This window comes from Piliocolobus tephrosceles, chromosome 13 (genome assembly GCF_002776525.5).
Source record: "Piliocolobus tephrosceles isolate RC106 chromosome 13, ASM277652v3, whole genome shotgun sequence".
NCBI lineage: Eukaryota > Metazoa > Chordata > Mammalia > Primates > Cercopithecidae > Piliocolobus > Piliocolobus tephrosceles.
The window spans coordinates 37,959,059-37,982,201 of NC_045446.1; the positions used below are offsets into that span (position 1 = coordinate 37,959,059).

At 37.1% G+C, this 23,143-nt stretch overlaps 1 protein-coding gene across 2 annotated transcripts in view; it reads right to left on the reverse strand.

Moving 5' to 3' along the window:
- Window positions 1-23,143, reverse strand: part of ANO3 (anoctamin 3) — a 474,227-nt gene that overhangs the window by 224,465 nt on the left and 226,619 nt on the right. For both annotated transcript variants that reach the window (XM_026454059.1, XM_023230338.2), the window contains 2 exons: window positions 2,699-2,893; window positions 989-1,060 (listed from right to left, as the gene is read on the reverse strand). In XM_026454059.1, coding sequence (XP_026309844.1) covers window positions 989-1,060; window positions 2,699-2,893 — 267 coding nt within the window. The remainder of the gene's footprint in view (window positions 1-988; window positions 1,061-2,698; window positions 2,894-23,143) is intronic.

A 23,143-nucleotide genomic window follows, 5' to 3' on the forward strand; every position in this document is an offset into this window, starting at 1 on the left:
AAATGTGACTAATTTGCAATCATTCAGAATGCGATTATAAATAGCAAAATTCATAGTTTTAAAAGTTATGAAGGGTGATTTAACAATGCCTGTAAAGAAAATCCAAGTTACAGTTTTTAGGCCAGAAATTCTTTATCCTGGTCACACTAAATATTTACCGGGAAGGCTGTTAAAAGTATGTATACTAATTTCACTCCCCAGACCAATTAAAACTGATTTTCTGGAACTGTGATCCAGGAAGTATTAAAAAGCCCTCTGGTGATTTGAATGTATAACCAGAGTTGAGAACTCCTTATGTAGGCACTGAAGCCTGGCCACTGATGTATCCGCTACTGAAAACTCAGGACTTCGTTTCTTCAGGTTATGTATCAAGGCACTGAGGTTGCAAAATAAGTGCTGGCACATTAGTATCACTTTTTTATTAATTCTGGCTTTATTTTATTTCTATTTAATTCATGAAAATGAAAACCCGATTCAAAAGAATTGTATATAGGCAAGCTACAGATTTGAATGTAAAGTTTGCTCAACTGAAGCAAATCTTATGTAACATCAAAAGGCAAAAAAGGAGATTGAGTAAACTTGTCACTGTTATAGGAAAAATAAATAAAATTTATAGTATCCTCTAATGATGGGTCGAGAGAGAATCTCTGAGTGTTACTAACATTCTAAATTCTGAGTGTCAAAATTTTATAGATCTTGAAATTGTAGTCTATATGTTTTTACTCATAAAAAATTGAAATTTTCAGAATAATGGCAACAATTGTTATTTTTTACTATGAGATTGTTGATCATCATAAATCCTCCTATATATTTGAATTCCAAACTATATATTTCTTAATTTCTTAACCTCAGAATATTAAACCCAACCATTACGTTAAAAAGCAAACATGAACTTTTTTCTTAAAAAAAAAAAATGCTAGTTTTTTTTAGAACACAGTTTACCTTTGGAGAGAGGGATAGGAGTAGTAAATACTGAATATTAACTTACCCAAACAAAAATCGCTGAGGTCAGCAAAAGAACATCTCAGCACAGAGTCATTTTTATTCTCCTCAGTGTTAACTGAAATAAAATAAGACACTTTGTAGTTTTGGGAAATAAAAGCGTAACAGAAAAATAACCATGGTGATAGATGGACAAATGATGGCCAAACGTGAATTTTTTTTAACTTAATGAGTTAAAATTAGTTATTTAAAATTTCTCTTTTTTTTCTTTTTTTAAGAGATGGAGTCTCTCTCTGTCACTCAGGCTAGAGTGCAATGGCACCATCTCGGCTCACTGTAACCTTCACCTCCCGGGTTCAAGTGATTCTCGTGCCTCAGTCTCCTGAGGAGCTGTGACTATAGGCATGCATCATCATGCCTGGCTAACTTTTGTATTTTTAATAGAGACAGGGTTTCACCTTCTTGGCCAGGCTGGTCTCGAACTCCTGGCCTCAGGTGATCTGCCCACTTTGGCCTCCCAAAGTACTGGGATTACAGTCGTGAGCCATCATGCCCAGCATAAAATTTCACTTTCGATAAGGGAAAGAAACATCTATATTATGTTTTAATACCCTCATCTTCTTGAACAATTTGCCACTTTACATGCTGGACATATTTGTAAGCTAACTACAATATGTAGTGATTTCACAACAGTATTGAAACAGTACTTTTGATATTTTTTAGTTATCCAGAAAAAGAAGCAACCATATGGAGTCATAAGGGAATGCATTCTTATAAGAAAAAGCAACAAAAGAATTGAAAAATAAAAACACAGCTAGGTGCAGTGACTCATGCCTATAATCCCAGGACTTTGGGAGGCCAAGGTGGGTAGATCACAAGGTCAGGAGTTCGAGACCAGCCTGACAAACATGATGAAACCCAGGCTCTACTAAAAAATACAAAAATTAGACAGGCATGGTGGCGTGTGCCTGTAATCCCAGTACTCAGGAGACCGAGGCAGGAGAATCACTTGAACATGAGAGGCAGACATTGTAGTGAGCCGATATTGCGCCACTGCACTCCAGTCTGGGTGAGAAAGCGTGACTCCATCTCAAAAAAAAGAAAAAGAAAAACACACCCTAACCACTGCACAACAGGGAGCATGGTTGTATTCAAATTCTTAACTCTTATAAAAAGGAGTTGTCTAAAGAGATAGTGTGTGTCTTAGTGGGCAAATGTGTGTAGGAGAGTGCCTAAGGGTTGCCACACCGTTTCTTTGTATGGCACCTAGCTGGTGCTGGTATGTCTCTCAAATTCAGCCCTTGCACACCAGCCTTGGATTGCCAAAGTCTTTATGCAAGCAAATCTTCACTGCTTTATTGTCAGTTGTAAAATCTTCAGCCTTTATTTTTAGAAAACCGAGTTTACTATTGCTGACATTCTCTGTTTGAATATTGGTTATAAGAACTCGCCAGGAATGTTACTCATCAACAAGAGGGATGCAAATAGTGGCCAAATGCACCAGTGATTCATGTAGCTGGGACTTCCACTGCGAACAAATATTAGGTTCAGACTCCATGGGATTGGCCACCTTCAAGGCAAGGAAGAGATAAAATACATCTGGCCAACAAATGGCATGGTGTATTGGTCTCCTTTCTATGCCAGCCTCCTTCCTGAAGAGCTCTATAAAACTGGTCCAATGGAAAAAGGAAGGAAAGGAGTATTTGGAAAACATAGATTTTATAAATTGAACAAGAAAATAGGAATTGTTGCTCACCTTGCTCTGCTTTGTCAGTGGAGATTAAGGTTATAGATGTGGGAGCTTGAGATTCACTCTCCGTTGACTGGAAGAGGGAGGTAGACTGGCTTAGGCTCTTTGAGTAAGCGTAACTCTGGGCGAGGCAAGGCAGGGATCTCCGAGACGGTTTTAACGAAGTTTCTTTTGTTATCTCACTCTTGCTTATATTCATACCTGCAAATCCAAAATGTTGAGTTTTAGCAATAAAAAAATCAATCATGAGAGGTCAATAAGAAGTTTTAATTTGTGTGATACCTGTTTCAGGAATGAACTATTGAAAAGCACCACCTAGATATTAGAAATACTTGAGTTAGTTTTGTTTACATTTTGTCAGGGAGAGTGTTTGAGATTGTCGTTAAATAGTTCTGAGACATAAACATCCGTTTCCTGTTTGAGCTTTCACCACTCTTTTAAAAGTTCTGTGAAAAAAGAAACTGATGTTTAAGTTCATTTGGGGAATTATGGCAACAATTATTTGGATACTCTGAATAAAACTTATGATTTAGGCTTTCAAATAGCAAAATAAATAAAACCTAATACATAAACATTCAAATTACTAAATGGCGCCCTTCTTTCTACACCCTCCCCTCCCTTAAACACACACATAATATCGTAGCAGCGACTTAGAGGCTGGAAAGAGATAGCATAACATAGTATAAAAACTGGGCAGCAAGCAGGGATCAAGACACCAACCCTGTGCTTAGTGTTAGGGTTACTTCCCTCATGTACGGTCTCATCTGCCAGAAGTCAGAATGCCCTTCAACCAAACTCGGCCTCCAAAAGCAGAAGTCCCGCTATACTGTGTGATCCAGGAAAGAATGGCTCCACTTCCCCCATCTCTATTCCTCTTCATCCCATAATGCCAATCCCAGGTCATTCCTCTCCCTTGGCACTCAGTGTCTCTGGACACTGTTATTTCTAACATCTCCCACCCAGACTCTTTCACTATGTCCCTTGGGAACTCACATAAAACATCAGAAAATCCACTTAATATCCTCCTTAGATTTTTCTGTGGATAACCCATTTCTCTCCATAATTTCGCCCAAACCTGGCACTGCCCCATATCCCCCCAGTGACACTGCTTCTCTTGCAGCCGCCTACCGTGGAGGCTCTTTTCTCTTCCACAACCTCATATCAACTTTACTTGAGGTGGAGTAGAAATCCTTCTTGTACCTTATTGCCTGTCTCAGTCATTCTTCATGCTTCCTCTCTAAAAATCAGTATTCAAATTCCTGTCATTAAACTATTCTTCTAGTCTTCTTTATTACTGTCATTTTCCTTTACCACTTCCAGGTTATTTCCCATCATTTAAAAAGAAGTTAGCTTTTAACACTACTCTTTTGCTTATTTTCTGCTTAACACCCACTGTCATTCATATTATATATTTTGTTTTATTTCTGTATACCTCCCTAGAATGCAAGCTCTATAATGACACATGAGCCAAATAAAACATTTTCTTTACAAATTATCCAGTCTCAGGTAGTTTGTTATTACCTGAGACTGGATAATTTATAAAGAAATACATTATCAATGTGAAAACAGACTATGGTAAATTGTACGAAGCTGCTTGATTGTAGATAACTCCCTAAAAAGTTTCTTATTGACACCTGACTTTAGAAGTTGACTATGCATGCTGTCTGCATAATGTGAATAAAACCATGAAACATCCCCCACCTAGTGTCGTATTTGGACTTCACATTACATTAAGGCAAAGGGACTTTTTATTGTGGGTGCCTATTACATGTCAGGCTTTGTGGTTGGTGCCTTTATTTACTCACTTTGAGGATATTTATGTATTTTACATAAGCAAATTACATAAAATATTCTCATTTTAAAAGGTTTTAAATTATAGAAGTAAACAGATTTAAAAAGTAAAGTTAGTTTTACCTGATTCTTAAATTCCAGTCTCTTCTCTAAATGAAACGAATGTTATCAGTTTATTGGTCTTTGTCTATGTATTCAAACATGTTTAACTATAAAAATGGTTTTCTTACAGAAATGAAATTATAGGCCGGGCGTGGTGGCTCACGCCTGTAATCCCAGCACTGTGGGAGGCTGAAGCGGGGGAATCACTAGGTCAGGAGATCGAGACCAACCTGGCTAACATAGTGAAACCCTGTCTCTAGTAAAAAATACAAAAAACTAGCTGGTCGTCATGGCGGGTGCCTGTAGTCCCAGCTGCTCGGGAGGCTGAAGCAGGAGAATGTTGTGAACTCGGGGGGCGGAGCTTGCAGTGAGCCGAGATCACGCCACTGCACTCCAGCCTGGGCGACAGAGTGAGACTCCATCTCAAAAAAAAAAAAAGAAAAGAAATTATAGTTTGTCACATTATATAATACATCTTAGGTGTTTTTTCCATCTCAGTACATGCACATCTATCCCAGACATTTTTAATTTAAACATCTTTAAAAGCTTTTATTGAGATATAACTCATATACCATAAAATTGACTCCTTTAAGTATACAATTTAGCTGTTTTTAGTATATGCAGAGTTGTGTAAACATCACTCTATGTGGCTTTAAATGCTCCAAAAAGAAACATCATACCTATTAACAGCCAATTCCCATTCCCTCTTTAGCTGTCTCTGGAAACTACTAACCTAATTTCTTGCCTCCATGCATTTGCCTATTTTCTCCCTCTGTATGGGTTGTCCTTGCATTTTCATGATTGTGTTCTTGGAAACACAATGCTTTTAATTTTGATGAAGTTCAATTTATCTATTTTTTTTCTTTAGTTGTTTGTGCTTTAGGTGCTGTATCTATGAAACCGTTATCTAATTCAAGGTCATGAAGATTTACTCCTATGTTTTTCTCTAAGAATTTTATACTTTTAGTTCTCACATTTAGGTTATAATCCACTTATAGCTAATTTTGTACATGGTGTGGAGGTGGGCTGCAACTTTATTCTTTTCCATGTGGATATCCAGTTGTTCCTGTACAAGTTGTTGAAAATGCCATTGACTTGTCTTGGCACCCTTGTCTACAATCAATTTTCCATAAATTTATGGGTTCATTTCTGAACTCTCAATTCTAACCCACCATTCTATATGTCTACTCCTATGCCAAAACCACAATGTCTTTAGTATTGTACCTTTGTAGTAAGTTTTAAAATCAGAAAATGTGAGTTCTTTACTTTTGTTCTTTCTTTCCAAGATTGCTTTGGCTATTCTTAGTGTTTTGTATTTCTATATAAATTTAAGGATCAACTTGTCAATTTATACCAAAAAAAGGCAGCTTGATTTTTTTTTTTTTTTTTTTGAGACAGATTTTTGCTCTTGTTCCCCAGCCTGGAGTGCAGTGGCGCAGTCTTGGCTCACTGCAATTTCTGCCCCTTGGGTTCAAGCCATTCTCCTGCCTCAGCCTCCTGAGTAGCTGGGATTCTAGGTGCCTGCCACCACGCCCAGCTATTTTTGTTGTTGTTGTTGTTGTTGTTTGCATTTTTAGTAGAGACAGGGCTTCACCATGTTGGCCAGGCTGGTCTTGAACTCCTGACCTCAGGTGACCCACCTACTTCAGCTTCCCAAAGTTCTGGGATTACAGGCATGAGCCACTGCGCCTGGCCACCAGCTGTGATTTTGATAGAGATTCCATTGAATCTATAATCACTTCGGCGGGGATACTGCTGTCCACTAGGTGACCTGCAAATCTTTTCTCTTAGTCTATAGCCTATATTTTCATTCTCTTACTAGTGTCTTTTAAAAAAGCAGAAGTCCTTAATTTTGACAAAATCTATGCTGTGATTGTTTTATGGTTCATGCTTTTGGTCAGCTGTTTTAAACTTTTCTTTATATAAGTTTTGCATATTGGTTAGCTCCTGCTCTCTTTTAGCTATTGTAAATGAGCGTTTCTTTCCCATTGTATTGAAAGTATAAATAGCCAGTTGGATTATTTTAAACGAGTGAGTAAAATACTGGTTCAGCACTGAGGTGTAAATATTTTTTTCAAGCTAAGAGTGTACTACTCACTTTCCAGTTTATTTTTTTGTTCAGTAGTGTGTTGATTTTTTTCAGTTTATATAATTTTATTCCTTAGCTATCTTATTATGTTGAGTTCCATTAATGGATTTTCTAAAGGTAAATCCTCTTTTCATTTCCAGAAAACAAAAAACAGAACATACTTTGTCTTGATTAATTGTTTTAAATATGTTAAATTCTAATTCCCAGTATTTTATTAGGATTTTTGTAATAATACTCATACATGAGTTATGTGTGTGTATGTGTTTAAATCAGACTTATGCATGTTCTCACTTACAAGTGGGAGCTAAGCACTGAGCATACATGAACATAAACATGGGAAGAATAGACATGGCAGACTACTAGAGGGGTGGAGAAAGATGTGGGTTGAAAAACTACCTATGGAGGGGCTGGCCAAGACAGCCAATTAGAAGCAGCTAGTGTGCCCCACACACGGAGAGAAATAGAAGGGGAAATAAACACAGCACCTATAACTGAAACACTCAGGTACACACATTGGGATTCATCAAGAAAACAAGTCGACCAATGGAGAATGGAGAAAATCAAGACAGGATGACTAACTGACTACCCACCCTCGAGTGACACGGAGCCAGGGGAGCCTCCCACTCTCAGGGAAGCAGTGAGTGAGTGCATGACCCTGGGGACCCACTCTTCTCTCACAGATCTTTGCAACCCTCAGGTTAGGAGATTCCCTCGTGAACCCACTCCAATAGGGCCTTCATTCTGACAGGCAGGGCTATGTGGAGTCTCGGCAGAGTAGCCACTTGGGTACACATGGAGCCCCAGGAGCTTCTGATTCCTAGGCTTCCTGGAAACACTGGCTGCAACTCCAGCAAAGTGGGAGATTAGACCCTTGTACATACCCCTAGGAAAGGAGCTGAGTCCAGGGGGCTGAGCAATGATTGGCTGCAGGCCCCTCTTTCACAGCACGTTGCAGGATAAGACCCACTGGCTTGGAACCCCAGCCTGCCACAGGTAGCAGTGTTACACCTCCTTGAGACGGAGCTCCCAGAGGGAGGGGTAGGTTGTCATCTTTGCTGTTGGGCAGACTTAGCTGTTGAAGCCTTCTGGTTCTGGGGAATCCAAGGTGACTAGGAACTGGAGCTGTCCCGTGGAATACTGCAGCAGTTCTACAAAGAAGCAACCAGACTTTTTCCACCACTGAGCAGAATCTCCTAATCGAGGTCTATAAGCACCCCTGCCAGTGTTTTCCAGCCAGCAACTGTTCCAAAGCTCCCTGAGACAGAACTTCCAGGGAGAAGGGAGGACTGCCATCTTCGTTCTTTCACAGTCTTAGCCATTGTTGCCTTCGAGCTTTGTAGAGTGCGAGGCAACAAGAGGCTGAAGTGGACCCCCAACCCGGCTCTATGAAAAAGTGGCCAGACTGCTTTTATATGCAGGTCCCCAATCCTATTCCTCATCACTGGGTGGAAGCTCCTGACCAAGGTCCCCTGCCACCCCTGCCAGTGTGTTGGGGCTGGCAACAGGTCCATACCTCCCTAGGATGAAGCTGCCAGAGGGAGGGGCAGGCCACCATCTTTACTGTTTTGTAGCCTTCACTGTTAATACCTTCAGGTAATGGGAAATTGGAGATGATTAGAGACCGGAGCAGACCCCCAAACATATTGTAGCAGCCCTGTGGAAAAATGGCCAGACTGTTGGTTATGTGAGCCCCTGATCCAGTATCTCCTCACTGGGTCCACCCCCTGCTGGGACTATAGAGCCAGTAGCAGCTTTGTAATTCCCTGGGACAAAGCTCCTGGCGCGAGGGGCAGGTTACCATCTTTGCTGTCTCACAGCACTAGCCCTTGCTGTCCCAGGTTCCGGAGAATCCACGGGAAGAGTGACTGATCTGGTCCCTCGGCACAGAGCACCCATCTAATGGAAAAGTGGTCAGACTGTTCTCGACGCAGGTCCCCGTCCTCACTTCTCACTGAGCAGGACTGCCTGACCTGGGACTTCAGCACAACCTCCCTGCCCCCACCTGACCACTGCAATCAGAGGCAGCCTAGCAGTTAAAGGAACAACCACATACAGAGATGAGAAAGAACCAATGCAAGAACTCCAGCAACTTAAGGGGTCAGGGTGTTTTACGTCCTCCAGTCAAACTAGTTCTCCAACAAGGGTTGTTAACCAGGTTGAGTTGACTGAAATCACAGAAATAGAATTTAGAATAAGAACAAGAACAAAGATCATCACGATTCAGGAGAATGGGAAAACCCAATCCAGGAAACGAAGAATCATAATAAAACGATACAGGAGTTGACAGGTGAAACAGCTAGTATAAAGAAGAACCTAACTGATCTGATAGAGCTGAAACTACAAGAATTTCACAATGCAGCAGCAAGTATTAACAGTAGAATAGATCAAGCTGAGAAAATGACGTCAGAACCTGAAGACTTATATAAGACAGTCAGACAAAAGTAAAGAACAAAGAATTAAAAAGAGTGAACAAAACCTCTGATAAATGTGGGATTATGTCAAGAGGCCAAAGCTATGAATCATGGCATCCCTAAAAGGGATAAGGAGAAAGCAGACAACTTGGAAACATATTTCAGGGTATTGTCCATGAAAATCTCCCCAACCTTGCTAGAGAGACCAATAGTCAAATGCAGGAAATACTGAGAACACCTGGAAGATTCTACACAAGACAATCTCCAAGAAACATAATCATCAGATTTTCCAAGGTTGAAATGAAAGAATGTTAAAGGCAGCTAGGGAGAAAGGGCAGGTCACCTGCAAAGGGAGCTCCATCAGGCCAACAGTGAACCTTTCAGCAGAAACCACACAAGCCAGAAGAGATTGAAGCCTGTATTCACATTCTTAAAGAAAAAAAGAATCTTTAACCAAGAATTTCATATCTGGATCGAAAAAGACCAAGAAGGGCATTACATAATGGTAAATAATTCAATTCAACAAGGTAATATCCTAAATATTTATGTACCCAAAATAAGAGTGCCCAGACTCATAAAGCAAGTTCTTAGAGACCTACAAAGAGACTTCAATTTCCATACAATAATAGTGGAGACTTTAATACTACACTGACAGTATTAAATCATCAAGGCAGAAAATTAACAAAGATATTCAGGACCTGAACTCAACACTGGACCAAATGGATCTGACAGATATTTACAGAAGTCTCCACCCCAAAACAATAGAATATACATTCTTCTCATCACTATATGGCACATACTTTAAAATTGACTACCCAACTGACCATGTAACAACCCTCAGCAAATGTATAAGAACCAGAATGATACCAAACACACTCTTGGATCACAGCAAAATAAATATAAAAATCAAGACTTAAAAACTTGCTCAAAACCATTCAATTACATGAAAATTAAACAACCATTTTCCAGAGTGACTTTTATATAAGTGAAGGCAGATATCAAGAAGTTCTTTGAAAGTATTCAGAAAAAAGATACAACATATCAGAGTATCTTGGACACAGCTAAGGCTGTGTTAGAAGGGAAATTTATAGCACTAAATGCCTACATCAATAAGTTAGAAAGATTCCAAATTAACAACTTAACATCACAACTAAAAGAACTAGAGAAGTAAGAGTAAACCAACCACAAAACTAGCAGACAAGAAATAAACAGAATCAGAGGTAAACTGAAGATCGAGATAGACACCATTCAAAAGATCAATGAATCCAGGAGTTTGTTTTTTGAAAAAAATAATGATCTACATAGGCCAATAGCTAGAATAATAAAGAAGAAAAGAGACAAGATTCATATAAACACAGTTAGAAATGAGAAAGGAAATGTTGCACAGAAATACTGACTCCACAGGAATACAAGTAACCATCAGAGAGTACTAATGAACACCTCTAGGCACAGAAACTATAAAACCTAGAAGAGATGAATAAGAGGGGACACATACACCCTCCCAAGACTAAATTAAGAAGAAATTGATTCCCTGAACAGACGTGCATCAACAGAACAACTGACTTCCTCAACAGACCAATACTACAAAATTGAATCAATAATAAATAACCTGACAACCAAGAAAAACCCAGAATCAGATGGATTCACAACCACATTCTACCAGATGGATAAAGAAGAACTGGTAGCATTTCTACTGAAACTATCAAAAAATTGAGGAGGAAGGATTCCTCTCTAACTCATTCTGTGAGGTCAGCATCATCTTGATACCAAAATCTGGTAGAGGCATAACAAAAAAGATAACTTCAGGCCAATATCCTTGATGAACATTGATGCAAAAATCCTCAACAAAATCCATGCAAACTGAATGCAGCAGCACATCAGAAAGCTAATCTACCATGATTAAGTAGGCTTTATCCCTGGGATTCAAGGTTAGTTCAACTTGCAAATCAATAAATAAGACTCATCACATAAACAGAGCTAAAGACAAAAATCACATTTTTTTAAATTATCTCAATAGATGCAGAAAGGCTTTCAATAGAATTCAATATTCCTTCATGTTAAAAACTCTCAATAAACTAGGCACTGAAGAAATACACTTCAAAATAATAGCCATCTATGACAAACCCACAGCCAACACCATACTGAATTGGCAAAAGCTGAAAGTATTCCCCCTCGAAAACAAGCACAAGACAAGGATGCCCTCCTCACCACTCCTACTCAACACAGTATTGGAAGTCTTGGCCCAAAAAAATCAGGCAAGAGAAAGAAATAAAAGGAATTGAAACAGGAAAAGAGGAAGTCCAATTATCCCTGTTTGCTGATGACATGATTCTATATGTAGGAAACTCCATAGTCTCAGCCCTAGAGCTGATAAACAATTTTAGCAAAGCTCCAGGATACAAAATCAACATACAAAACTCGTTAGCATTCCTATACACTAACACCAGCCAAGGAACACAATCCGTTTCACAATTGCCACACAAAAAATACCTAGGAATACAGCTAATCAGAGAGGTGAAAGATCTCTACATCAAGAATTACCAAACACTGTTCAAAATCAGAGACAACACAAATGCAAAAGCATTCCATGCTCAGGGATAGAAAGAATCATTATCATTAAAATGGCCATACTTCACAAAGCAATTTAGAGACTCAGTGCTATTTCTATCAAACTACCAATGACATTCTTTACAGAATTAGAAAAACCGATTTTAAAATTCATACGGAACCAAAAAAAAGAGCCCAAATAGCCAAGGCAACCCTAGGCAAAAAGAATAAAGCTGGAGGCATCATGATACCCGACTTCAAACTATAGTACAGGACTACAGTAACCAAAATAGCATGGTACCAGTACAAAAACAGACTTATGGACCAAAGGAACAGCATAGAGAACCTGAAATTAGGGCACAAACCTACAATCATCTGATCTTCAAAAGCTGACAAAAACACACAATGGGGAAATGACTCCCTATTCAATAAATGTTGCTGCGATAACTGGCTAGCCATAAGCAGAAAACTGAAACTGGACCCCTTCCTTATACCATAAACAAAAATCAACTCAAGATGGATTAAAAACTTAAAACTCAAAAGTATAAAAACCCTGGAAGACAACCTTGCCAATACCATTATGTATAATGGTATTGGAACTGGCAAAGTTTTATGATGAAGATGCCAAAAGCAATCATACCGAAAGCAAAAAATTGGCAAATGGGATGTAATTAAATTTCTTCGCAGGGAAAGAAATGATTAAGGGAGTCAACAGATAACCTACATAATGGAAGAATATATTTACAAACTATGCATCTCACAGAGATCTAATGTCCAGCATCTGTAACGAACTTAAACTATTTTACAAGAAAAATTCAGACACCCCCATTAAGAAGTGGGTAAATGACATGAACAGACACTCTTCAAAAGAAGATATAAATGTGGCCACCAATTATGTGAAAAAAAGCTCAAAACCACTGATCATTAGAGTAATGCAAATCAAAACCACAATGAGACACCATCTTACATCAGTCAGAATAGTTATTATTAAAAATGTCAAAAAATAACAGATGCTGGAAAGGTTGTGGAGAAAAATGAACACTTCTACACTGTTGGTGGGAGTGTAAATTAGTTCAACCCCTGTGAAAAGCAGTTTGGTGATTCCTCAAAGAGCTTAAAACAGAATTATTCAAACCAGCAATCCCATTGCTGGGTATATACCCAAAAGAATATAAATCATTTTACTATAAAGGCACATGCATGTGAATGTTCTTTGCAGCACTACTCACAATAGCAAAGACATGGAATCAAATTAAATGTTCATCAATGCTAGACTGGATAAATAAAATGTAAAATGTGGTACATATACACTATGGGATACTACACACCCATAAAAAGAACAAATCATGTCCTTTGCAGGAACATGGATGGAGCTGGAGGCCCTCATTTTTAGCAGTCTAACACAGGAACAGACAAACATCACTTGTTCTCACTTATAAGTGGGAGCTGAACAATGAGAACATATGGATACAGAAGGGAATCGACGTTGGGGTCTACTTGAGGGTGGAGGGTGGCAGAGGGAGACAAACAGAAAAATAACTATTGGGTAGTAGGCTTAGTACTTAGGTGGCAAAATAATCTGTACAAGAAACCTATGTGACACCAGTTTACCTCTGTAACAAACCTACACATGTACCCTTGTATCTAAAATAAAAGTTAAAGAAAAGAAAAACTACCTATTGGGCATTGCTCACTACCTGAGTTATGGGGGCCATATCCCAAACCTCAGCATCATGCAATATAACCATGTAGCAAACCTGCACATGTACCCCTGTTATCCAGTATAATAGCTGAAATTAAATAAACATCTGGTTTAGGCTTCAAAGTTCTACATGGTTCATAAAAAGAATTTAGATATTTTCCTATGTTTTTAGGAGCTAGCACTATACTGCCCAGTACAATAACCATCACTCACATAAGATCTTATAACTATAAAAATTACAATTAAATAAGTTAAAAATTCAGTTCCTTAGTCATCGTAGCCACGTTTCAAGTGCTTATTCAATAGCCATATGTGGCTGATGACGACCATACTGAATATCACAGACGTCAAATATTTCTACTGCCACAGAGAGTTCTGGATATCACTGACCTACAAGTCAGTTAGCATTGAAACTCTCTGATCCTTACAGTTTGGTAGCTTCCCCTATGAACAAACCCGCACATGGTCTTGGGTGTGGGTGTAATTTCTTGAAAATTTTTGTTTTCTACACATCTGTTTAAACATTATAATGCCAATGAAGTCAATTTGGACAAAAAGTATTTCCCCATTTTAGCTTTCAAATGGATTTGCATAGAGTTATTTCTCCTTTGTCATTTCTTATTTTGTATATCTGTGATTACTCCTTTTATATTATGCTAAACAATCGTTTATCTATTCCATTTATTTTTTTCCCCAAAAGAGCAGTACTTTATTTATTGCTTTGCTGTCTTCTATTTCATTAACTTCTTTTTTTCTTCTTTCTGGGTATTTGTTTTGTAATTATTCTTGTAACTTCTTGAGTTAGGAATTAAAATTTGTAATGTTCTTCCTTGCATTTTTATTGATGTCAAGTATTTAAAGCTATAAATAATCTTCCTGAAGGCACTTTAATTGTATGTCCAAATTCTGATACGTGATGATTTTATCACTATGTTTTAGAATTGTGCAATTTCAGTTTGTTTTCCTTTTTCAAATAAGAGTTGTTTAGGTTTTTAAATTTCAAGGTAGAAGATTATTTGCAAGGATATAAAATTTAATATGCATACACACAAACACATATGTAGACAACATACATATATATGATCTACCTTATATGATCTACCTTATCCATTAAAGCCTTTAAGATTTTTACTTTTTTTTTTTTTTTTTTAAACAGAGCCTTGCTCTGTTGCTTGGCCTGGTGTGCAGTGGTGCAATCTTGGCTCACTGCAAACTCTGCTTCCTGGGTTCCAGTGATCCTCCTACATCAGCCTGTCAAGTAGCTGGGATTACAGTTTAGCATCATCACGCCTGGTCAATTTCTTTTATTTTTTATTTATTTATTTTTTGTATTTTTGGTAGAGTCTGGGTTTCGCCATGTTGGCCAGGATGTTCTCGATCTTAAACTTCTAGCCTCAGGAGATATCCCCGCTTTGGCCTCCCAAAGTGCTGAGGGTTATACTTTTACTTTTTGTCCTCTTGGTGTGTCTCGCCGTGAAAGAAGTGTGTTCTATTAGTGTGTTAGTATCTATCTATTTGCATTTCCTATAATTCTATTTTATGAAGACAAGTACTTTGTAATTGATACTGATTTATTTATAACTATCACATTTTCGTCGTGAATTTTAAGCATTGTCATCTTTAAGCATCAGGTGGCTTCTTTGTCTTGTTTAATGAATCTTAGCCTTAATTTTACCTTGTCCAGTATCAGAACTGCAACCTTTCTTTCTGATTCACTTTTTAATGTATGTCTCCTGTATATAGCACAGAGTGGGTTTTACTTTGAATACAATCTAAATGTTTTATTCTTTTAATAGGTGGGTTAAATCCATTTACATTTATTAATATAAATTACACATTTGGTCTCAAATCTGTCACATTTTTATTTCCTGAGTTTTTCATATTTACTTCATCTCTACGGGATATGTTTCTTTATTTTTTTCGTACTTTTGAAATTTAGGAAATTTTGGATTTTTGTTTTAGGGGTTATCTTTATACGAATGTATTTTATAATGTTCTTATATTCCCCTTTCCTTACTTAGAATTCTACTATTTGGTATTAGCTTAAGTGATATCCGTTGATCCCACCTAAAGACAGCATAGGAAGAAAGGGGTTTGCTTTCTTGTTCCAGTGTGTTTACTGGACAGGTCCCTGCAGTGCATGGCAGTCACTAGTATCAGTGGTCATCAGCAGTAGTACTCCTGCCCCCACCTGTGGTAGTTATGTAGTAGAGTTCCTCCAGAAAAACACCTCTCAATAAATTGCTCTCACCAGCACCAGAGAGGAAACATTTCTAGCAAGTTTCACCAACATGGCACTACAGTGACTTTGCAGTGACCCAATGAGCCTTGGCCTTCTAGCAAAGTCTATGACTCAGCTCTGATAATGGGGGAGAGGATGTTCTTCCTAAGGCAATCTATCTGAGTCCTAACGTAGTGGCTTCTCCTTATGTCTGCTGTTCCTATATTCTTTAGAGTTCTCATTCATTTTTCCTAGCCAATCCCTCATTATTCCTATACAATTATATTAAACTTTCTGATTTCAGATTACTGTGTTGTTTTTCACTTTTCATTGAACCCTGACTTATAAACACTCTCTCTTTCTCTCTCCCCCCCCACCCCCCTCCTTCTCTCTCTCTCTCTCTCTACCCTTGTTTCTTCATCTGATTTTGTCTTAGATTGATCATCTGTTGGTTGGATGAAGCTGTTTCCCCAACTGACTCCTCAGGAAGGGCTTAAGATTACAGGATCCTCTGAGTTCTAACATGATAAAAACTATTTTCATATGATCTCAACACCTGAAGAACAGTTTGATGAGATATAAAATCCTTGCTCCCATCTTCTTTCCTTGAATTTCCTGAAAATATTGCTCTACTTTTTCTTGTTTTGTACTTTGCTGTTGAGATACCTGATGCAAACCTGACTTTCTTTCCTTTGTAAACAATTGCTTTTTTGTCAGAAGCTTAGAGGATTTTTTCCTTAGCATTTAATAGTTTTACTACAATATGTTTTGGAGCTGACCAATCTAAATCAATTTTCCCAGAAGTAATTTAGGCCCTTTTCAATATATAGGTTTATCTTTTCTTTAATTTTTGGGAAGTGTTAATCTTGTTAAGTGTTAATTCTGTTATATTGTTTTGTTTATATTCTTCAGGGTCTCCAATTATGAATGCAGACACATATATACGTATACATGTTGAATCTTTGTTGATTATGTTCAATACCTAACAGTTACTTTCTGATTTTTGTAATCTTTCATATGATTCAAGGAACTTTTTTCATATCTGACACTATGATATGGTTTGTGTCCCTACCCAAATCTCTTCTTGAATTGTAGTTCACATAATATCCGTGTGTCATGGGAGGGACCCAGTGGGAGGTGATAGAATCATGGGGGTGGTTACCTCCATGCTGTTCTCATGACAGTAAGTTCTCACGAGATCTTATGATTTTATTAGGAGCTTTCCTCACTGCTTCACTCTGCATTTCTCCTTGCTGCCGCCATGAGAAGAAGGTTGTGTTTCCTTCCCCTTCTGCCACTACTGAAAGTTTCCTGAGACCTCCCCAACCATGCTGAACTGTGAGTCAATTAAACCTCTTTTCTTCATGGATTACCAAGTCTCGGGTACGTCTTTATTAGCAATGTGAGAATGGTCTAATACAAGTATTACTAGTTGTATTCAAGTTAACTTGAGTTGTTGTGCAATAGCTGTTTACTGATTAGTCACTGGTTTTGGCAGTATAATTTTCAGTTGTAAAAATGGTTTTATACTCATCTATTTTTCTTCGTATGGAAGATTTTTATGGATACTGACCACTATTTCCTATTGATTTTGAAATGTTTTATATTTTCCCAGACCAGCAAAAGCAAGAGGTTCCATTTTGGCAGGAAACTTGGCTCATGATTTGGCATGATGAAATGCAGTCTCTTTAAAATGGGCCCAGAGGGGTCTGCAGCATATCCCCAATCTTTTCACAGTTCCCAGTAGGCTGTATTTCAGCTGATTCAGACAGCTACCAGAATCATTCTCGTTAGCACTGCTATCAAAGTGTAGATGGAGGGAGGCTCCTGTAAATACAGGTGGATGGGGTGTTCTAGGATCCTGGATTTCCAATTTCATACGATCTTGATCTTGTTGCTTGGAGGAGTGTAGGACTGCTTGCAGCAATGGACAGGCATTGAGTCTACACATGTTTGTTTTAGGTATTTGTCCTTAGTAAGATGACGTAGAAGTGACTCCCTTGATGAAGCCGGGAAGGTTCCAGAGACTCTCACAAGCTAAAACATTATAGCAAAGTCAGCAGAAGGCTCCTTTGGGCCATACAAAAAGCACTGCATTATGCATTATTTCATTTCAATTATTTCCTCAGTTCACAAACACAGACTGCTTTACTTCAAGGAATGTTAAAAGATTTTATTTAAAGTGTGAGTGTAGCCACTGGACAGAATGAAAATCACAATAATCTTCCAAAGTTTAAAGTATTTGACAGTTTTTACAGATGTTTCCACATCTGAGAGTTCATGGAATCTTCACAACCATTGCTGCAAAATGTTAGCAGCTTCTTGATATTGGGCTGCAGACTCTGATAGGTGACCATATTTTTGTTTTCTGACATCATTCTAGTCTATTACTGCATGTGTGGTGGCAGTGGTGGCACAAGGCAACTCACTCCTTTTCCGCCACCATGTTTCACTATTTCAAGGAGAGAGAGCTATTCCAGACTTTTCAAAATACTACGAAGTATGGGCAAACCATTATTTGATCATTCGCCTGTTAGTGGATATTTAGGTATTTTTCAATAATTACCTTTAAAATACTACTGCTTATGAGCATTTGTATATGTGCTTTTTTAAAAAAAAACTTGAGTGTTTCTCTAAAAGGAAATATTTCAATATACAAGTACTGAGTTGGAGTACATAAATATTTGTCATTTGGACTAGAAATGCCAAACTGCCCTCCCTAAAGTTTTATCTTTTCACACTTACATTAATAGCACAAGATGGATCCATTTCCTTATGCCTTGGCCAAATCCAGATACTATAACTGTTTTCATTGCAAACAAAATAAAAAGCCAACAACAAAAGCTTCATCATCTTAAATTTAATTTTCCAGCATGTGAGCATGTTTTCATGTATTTCCTAGCTAGTTATAATGTTTAAGTGACTAGGTTATGTTATAGCTGTATTGTTAGATTTTCTTATTGATTTATGGGTACTGAGCGCACCACACACAGAAACACAGTATTTTATATACTCTATATAATACATGTGTGTTTCATTTAATTTTACATCAATATTAAAAGACAGACTTTGGAACTTGTAATAGTTGTGGGGAAACTAAGACTACACAGGAAAAGTAACATTATCACACAGATAAGTAGGCAGAGAGGGAATTTATAGTCCAAGCTTTTTCTAGTTCTAAAGCCACCAAATTGTGTATCCATTAACCAACTGAAAACTCCTTAAACACCATCCATTTACTCCACAGTTCACAGACGCTGAAATAAATAAAACACTTAGAAAAGACCATAGCAATTGAGGATAAAACACAGAGTGAACATAACTGCAGATATGTTCACTTCCACCACCCTCCCTGTTCACCTACCTTGTATGCTGATTCTCTACATTAAAGCAAATTTTGAATGAAACAGCTAAAATGTGAAAAAGATACTGCAAATGCATTCAATTAATGAAACGTTTGTTTTGCATTTACTTAATTTCATGTTTCAGACAGAATATAATCAGGGTCAAAATAAGTGTGAGCAGGAATAAAAATGAAATGGTATACAATTTCAGTAATTATATTTACCGTAAGATTAGAAAAAATATATTTCACTCATATTGTTTGTTTCAATTATTTTAGCTATATAATTTTGTGGTCACTTTATGAGTAAACTGAAGTTTCTAAGGAACTCTTCAAATGCATAAATTTAAAGAAACACAAGCAGAGATACCGAAGTGCATGCCCTTTGAGGCAAATGGGAATCCTGAAAAGGAAGTGACAGGGGAATGTTTGAAATAATATCTACTGAAATAAGACATGGCTGAACAGATGAAAATCAGTTAACCCTAGCAGTGGGGATTTTCTCTTTCTGCTTTATAGAAATATTTGTTTATTTTTATACTAATTATCAGTGTGAAAATGTGAACTAGAAACAGAGGAAAGGAAGAATTGACTGGAAGAAAAGTACTCAGTCTCTTAGTTTTCTGGAACTCTATTATGACAAGCAAAGAAAATATTATTTTGAAGAAGAATTCCCCAAGGTTCACTGAAATACTACTAAAAACCATACAGCTCCCCTTAGTCGAAGACTGGCTGATGTTTTCTACAGTAGGTCCAAGAAACAGCATAGGATCTACCTCTCCTAGTAAGTTTTTATGTCAATTAATCATTTGTAAGGTGGTCTTATACTTTCTCTTATTTAAGAAACATTGTTTTAGAATATTAAGTGATCAGCTTTCTATTTCCAAGCCCTGGTTGAGAACAGCCTGTTACTCTAGCACAACAGACAAGTAAAAATATATGGATTTTTTGGCGGGGAGACAAGGGGTGGTACACAGATAGAAAATGGTGTTAGCTGATGGTAAAGATGTTGGACTGAGAGTAAAATGCTCTTAGCATGTCCTGGGCCCTAGGCTGAAGGCCACTGAAAAACAGAGTCAGACATTTACCAAACAGATAAATATGTGCATACATATAAACTGTCTGAAAGGCAATGAAAATACAGGCAGTTTGATATAATAGAGAGTAATAAAGGGAACCTACTTTGAGAAATTTTCTCAGAAGAAGTGGCATGTTAAGTGAAAAAGATGAAAAAAAATCTAACATACAGAAATGTGTTTGTGTGTGTGTGTGTGTATGTGTGTGTGGGGGAGATTTTAGTAAAAGATAATAACATGTATAAAAGCTATAATGTAGGATAGATTGCAATGTATTTATAAGAGTAAAAAAAAATATTTGCAGTGTAGTGAGAAAAAATAAGTAGTTATTGCTGCAATCCGAGTTGGAGATAAATATTCCGTTGTTCTTTGGGAGGTTAATTCATTCATTTATTTATCCTTTAATTTCCACAAATTTATATGTCTTATGTACTATTCTTAAATAATTGCATTTGCCAAAATCAAAATATCATTTTTAAACAATGCCCACATCATAGATGGCAAATGAAACTAGGAGAGGTTAAGAAATTTACTTACTTACAGTCACAAATCTAGCAACTGGCAGAATTGAATTGTAAAGTTATAGCTATTGGATTCCAAAGCCCATAACCTTTTCAGTATGCTCCATAGTTCCTCATGTACCCTATCCTGGATGGTGCATTGCCATGACTTCCCGTGGTATAAATAACACACAAATTTTAAGCAGGAAGCTCTGAATATAGAAACCATGGAGTTAAAGCAAAGCTCAGAGAGTATGATAATTCTATATCCACGATCTTAGCAAACTGTAAAATATATTTTGATAAAAAATGAACACGTTGTGCTTGGCACATATGAATAGGAAATGTCTACCTACCGTCACCAAACTGTATTTCTTATGTTGATCTTTTTTAAAAAAATTGATATGAATAATGAAATTTGGTGTGAATTAATGTGTATAACCAAGTTACACAAAATAAGTATCAATTATTTTTTTCAAGACTAATTTTTATTCATTCAGTTATTCAATCACTTATTCAATAATTCTAAACAATTCTTGAGTTCCTTCCCTATGCCAGGCATTAACTCAGTATCAGTTATAAAATAGTGCTCATTCACAGGGGAAGTAGATGCACAAACTGTTAAGAAAAAAAAAAAAAACAGTATAAAGGTATATACAGGGTATTATAAAACCACCCACAAGGAACCCCTAATCCAGGTAATAGTATCTGTGAAGACTTCAAAAAAACTGATTCCACTTTTCACATATTCCTTCTTCTATGTTTCTATTGATTTGTAGTTCTTGGGTTTAATATTTTTCTTCATAGGATTAGGCACATAAGAAAATCTGTAGAAGACTCCCCATACATACATTACTGCTGAAAATAGTTGTTAAATGTAACACTTAAAGAAATAGAGAAAATAACATTAAAGATGAAACAAACAGCCTTCCTACTGCCCCATGTTTTCTTGCCCATATATCTTTCATGCAGTGCTTTTTCATTTTCTAACTATCAAGTGTTTCCAAAACTATTTTAAGGATTATCTTTGCTAGAAACTGATACAGTCTAAACTGAAAATCTGATATCCTAATGTTCTCAGAGTACAAAGTTTCTTTTCAACCTTTCTCATCAAACGCCATCACATCCTTGCTTGGCATTGCTAGCAGTATGTGTTCTTTGCTTGGCATGACTAAAATTACCCCCACAGCATATTCACTTTTTTCCTTCTCTGTTCCAAAGTTCCATTTCTTTTCTTCTATGGTTTATCCTTGTATTCTTGACTAGTATGAGATTACAACCCATCTAAAGCTAAAAATAGAGGACAGATCAGTTTTGGTAAGCATGTGTAGCTCTGAAGTTCAAGGATAACCTGTAAACCTATACGAAATGTGTCCTTTCTTACATGCAGAACCAATTTTTCTAAAGTAACATTTTATGTGACTTTTGGCTGTTCTAAGTACAATTCATAAATGTTCCCATATTTAGAAGTATCTCATGAAATAATAGCTTTACTTGGGTATACATAAAGGTCCAAGACATGTAATTATAGATATCTTTAAAAAAGGCATTCATGTAATTCACAACTGACATTGCTCCAAGGAGGAAGAGTTGCTATTCATTTAACTCAATGGGCTTTCTGCTGATACGGAGTTATTAACTGGAAAAACAGATCCTTAGAAAACTTCAAAGAGAAAACTGAGAAGTAAATAAAAACTGGTTGATTGTTCTCAGTGTAAAGTACAATTTTTCGAAAGATGTCCCCTCTTGGTAAAATTTCTCATCAAGAAAATTAACTCATCCTAAGGAAACATGAAGAAAAGTTCATATGTTATTTAACATAATAATAGTTTTCCTTTCAAGTTTTAAGTTCAGGGGTACAAGTGCAGGTTTGTTTCATAGGTAAACTTGTGTCATGGGTGTTTGTTGCAGAGATTACTTCATCACCCAGCTATTAAGCCTAGTATGTATTAGTTATTTTTCGTGATCCTTTCCCTCCTCCGACCCTCCACCCTCTGAAAGGCCCCAGTGTGTGTTGTTCCCCTCTATGTGTCCATGCGTTCTCATCATCTAGCTCCCACTTATAAGTGAGAACACGCGATATTTGGTTTTCTGTTCCTGTGTTAGTTTGCTAAAGATAATGGCGTTAAGGTCCATCCATTTCTCTGCAAAGTACATGATTTCATTCTTTTTTATAGTTGCATGGTATTCCGTGTATATATGTACCACATTCTCTTTATCCAGTCTATCACTGATGGACATTTAGGTTGATTCTATGTCTTTGCAATTGTGAATAGTGCTGCAGTGAACATACATGTGCTTGAAAAAGCCTACCAAGTAAACTGTTAGAATAACTTTAGAATATAGCAAGATAACTTGATATTGTTACCTAACAGTTTTTTACATCATGTCCATAAAATTTTTTTTTTAAATAACAAGCATATTTTTCTGCCTGTGGGGCTTAGTAACTCTTCATTCCTATATTAAAACTGATGGGCTTAGAGTGGATGGTGTCTTGGGGATGCTATGTAATTTTATAAAATCTGAATACACTTTTCTATACTATTGGCTGTAGTCAAAGCATATTCATTTATATAATTATCATTGAAGAAAAAAGCATAAATGGACACAGAATTTTCTAATTTGTTTTGTCAAAATCACTGTATCTCTGTCCTCTTCAAAAGAGTATT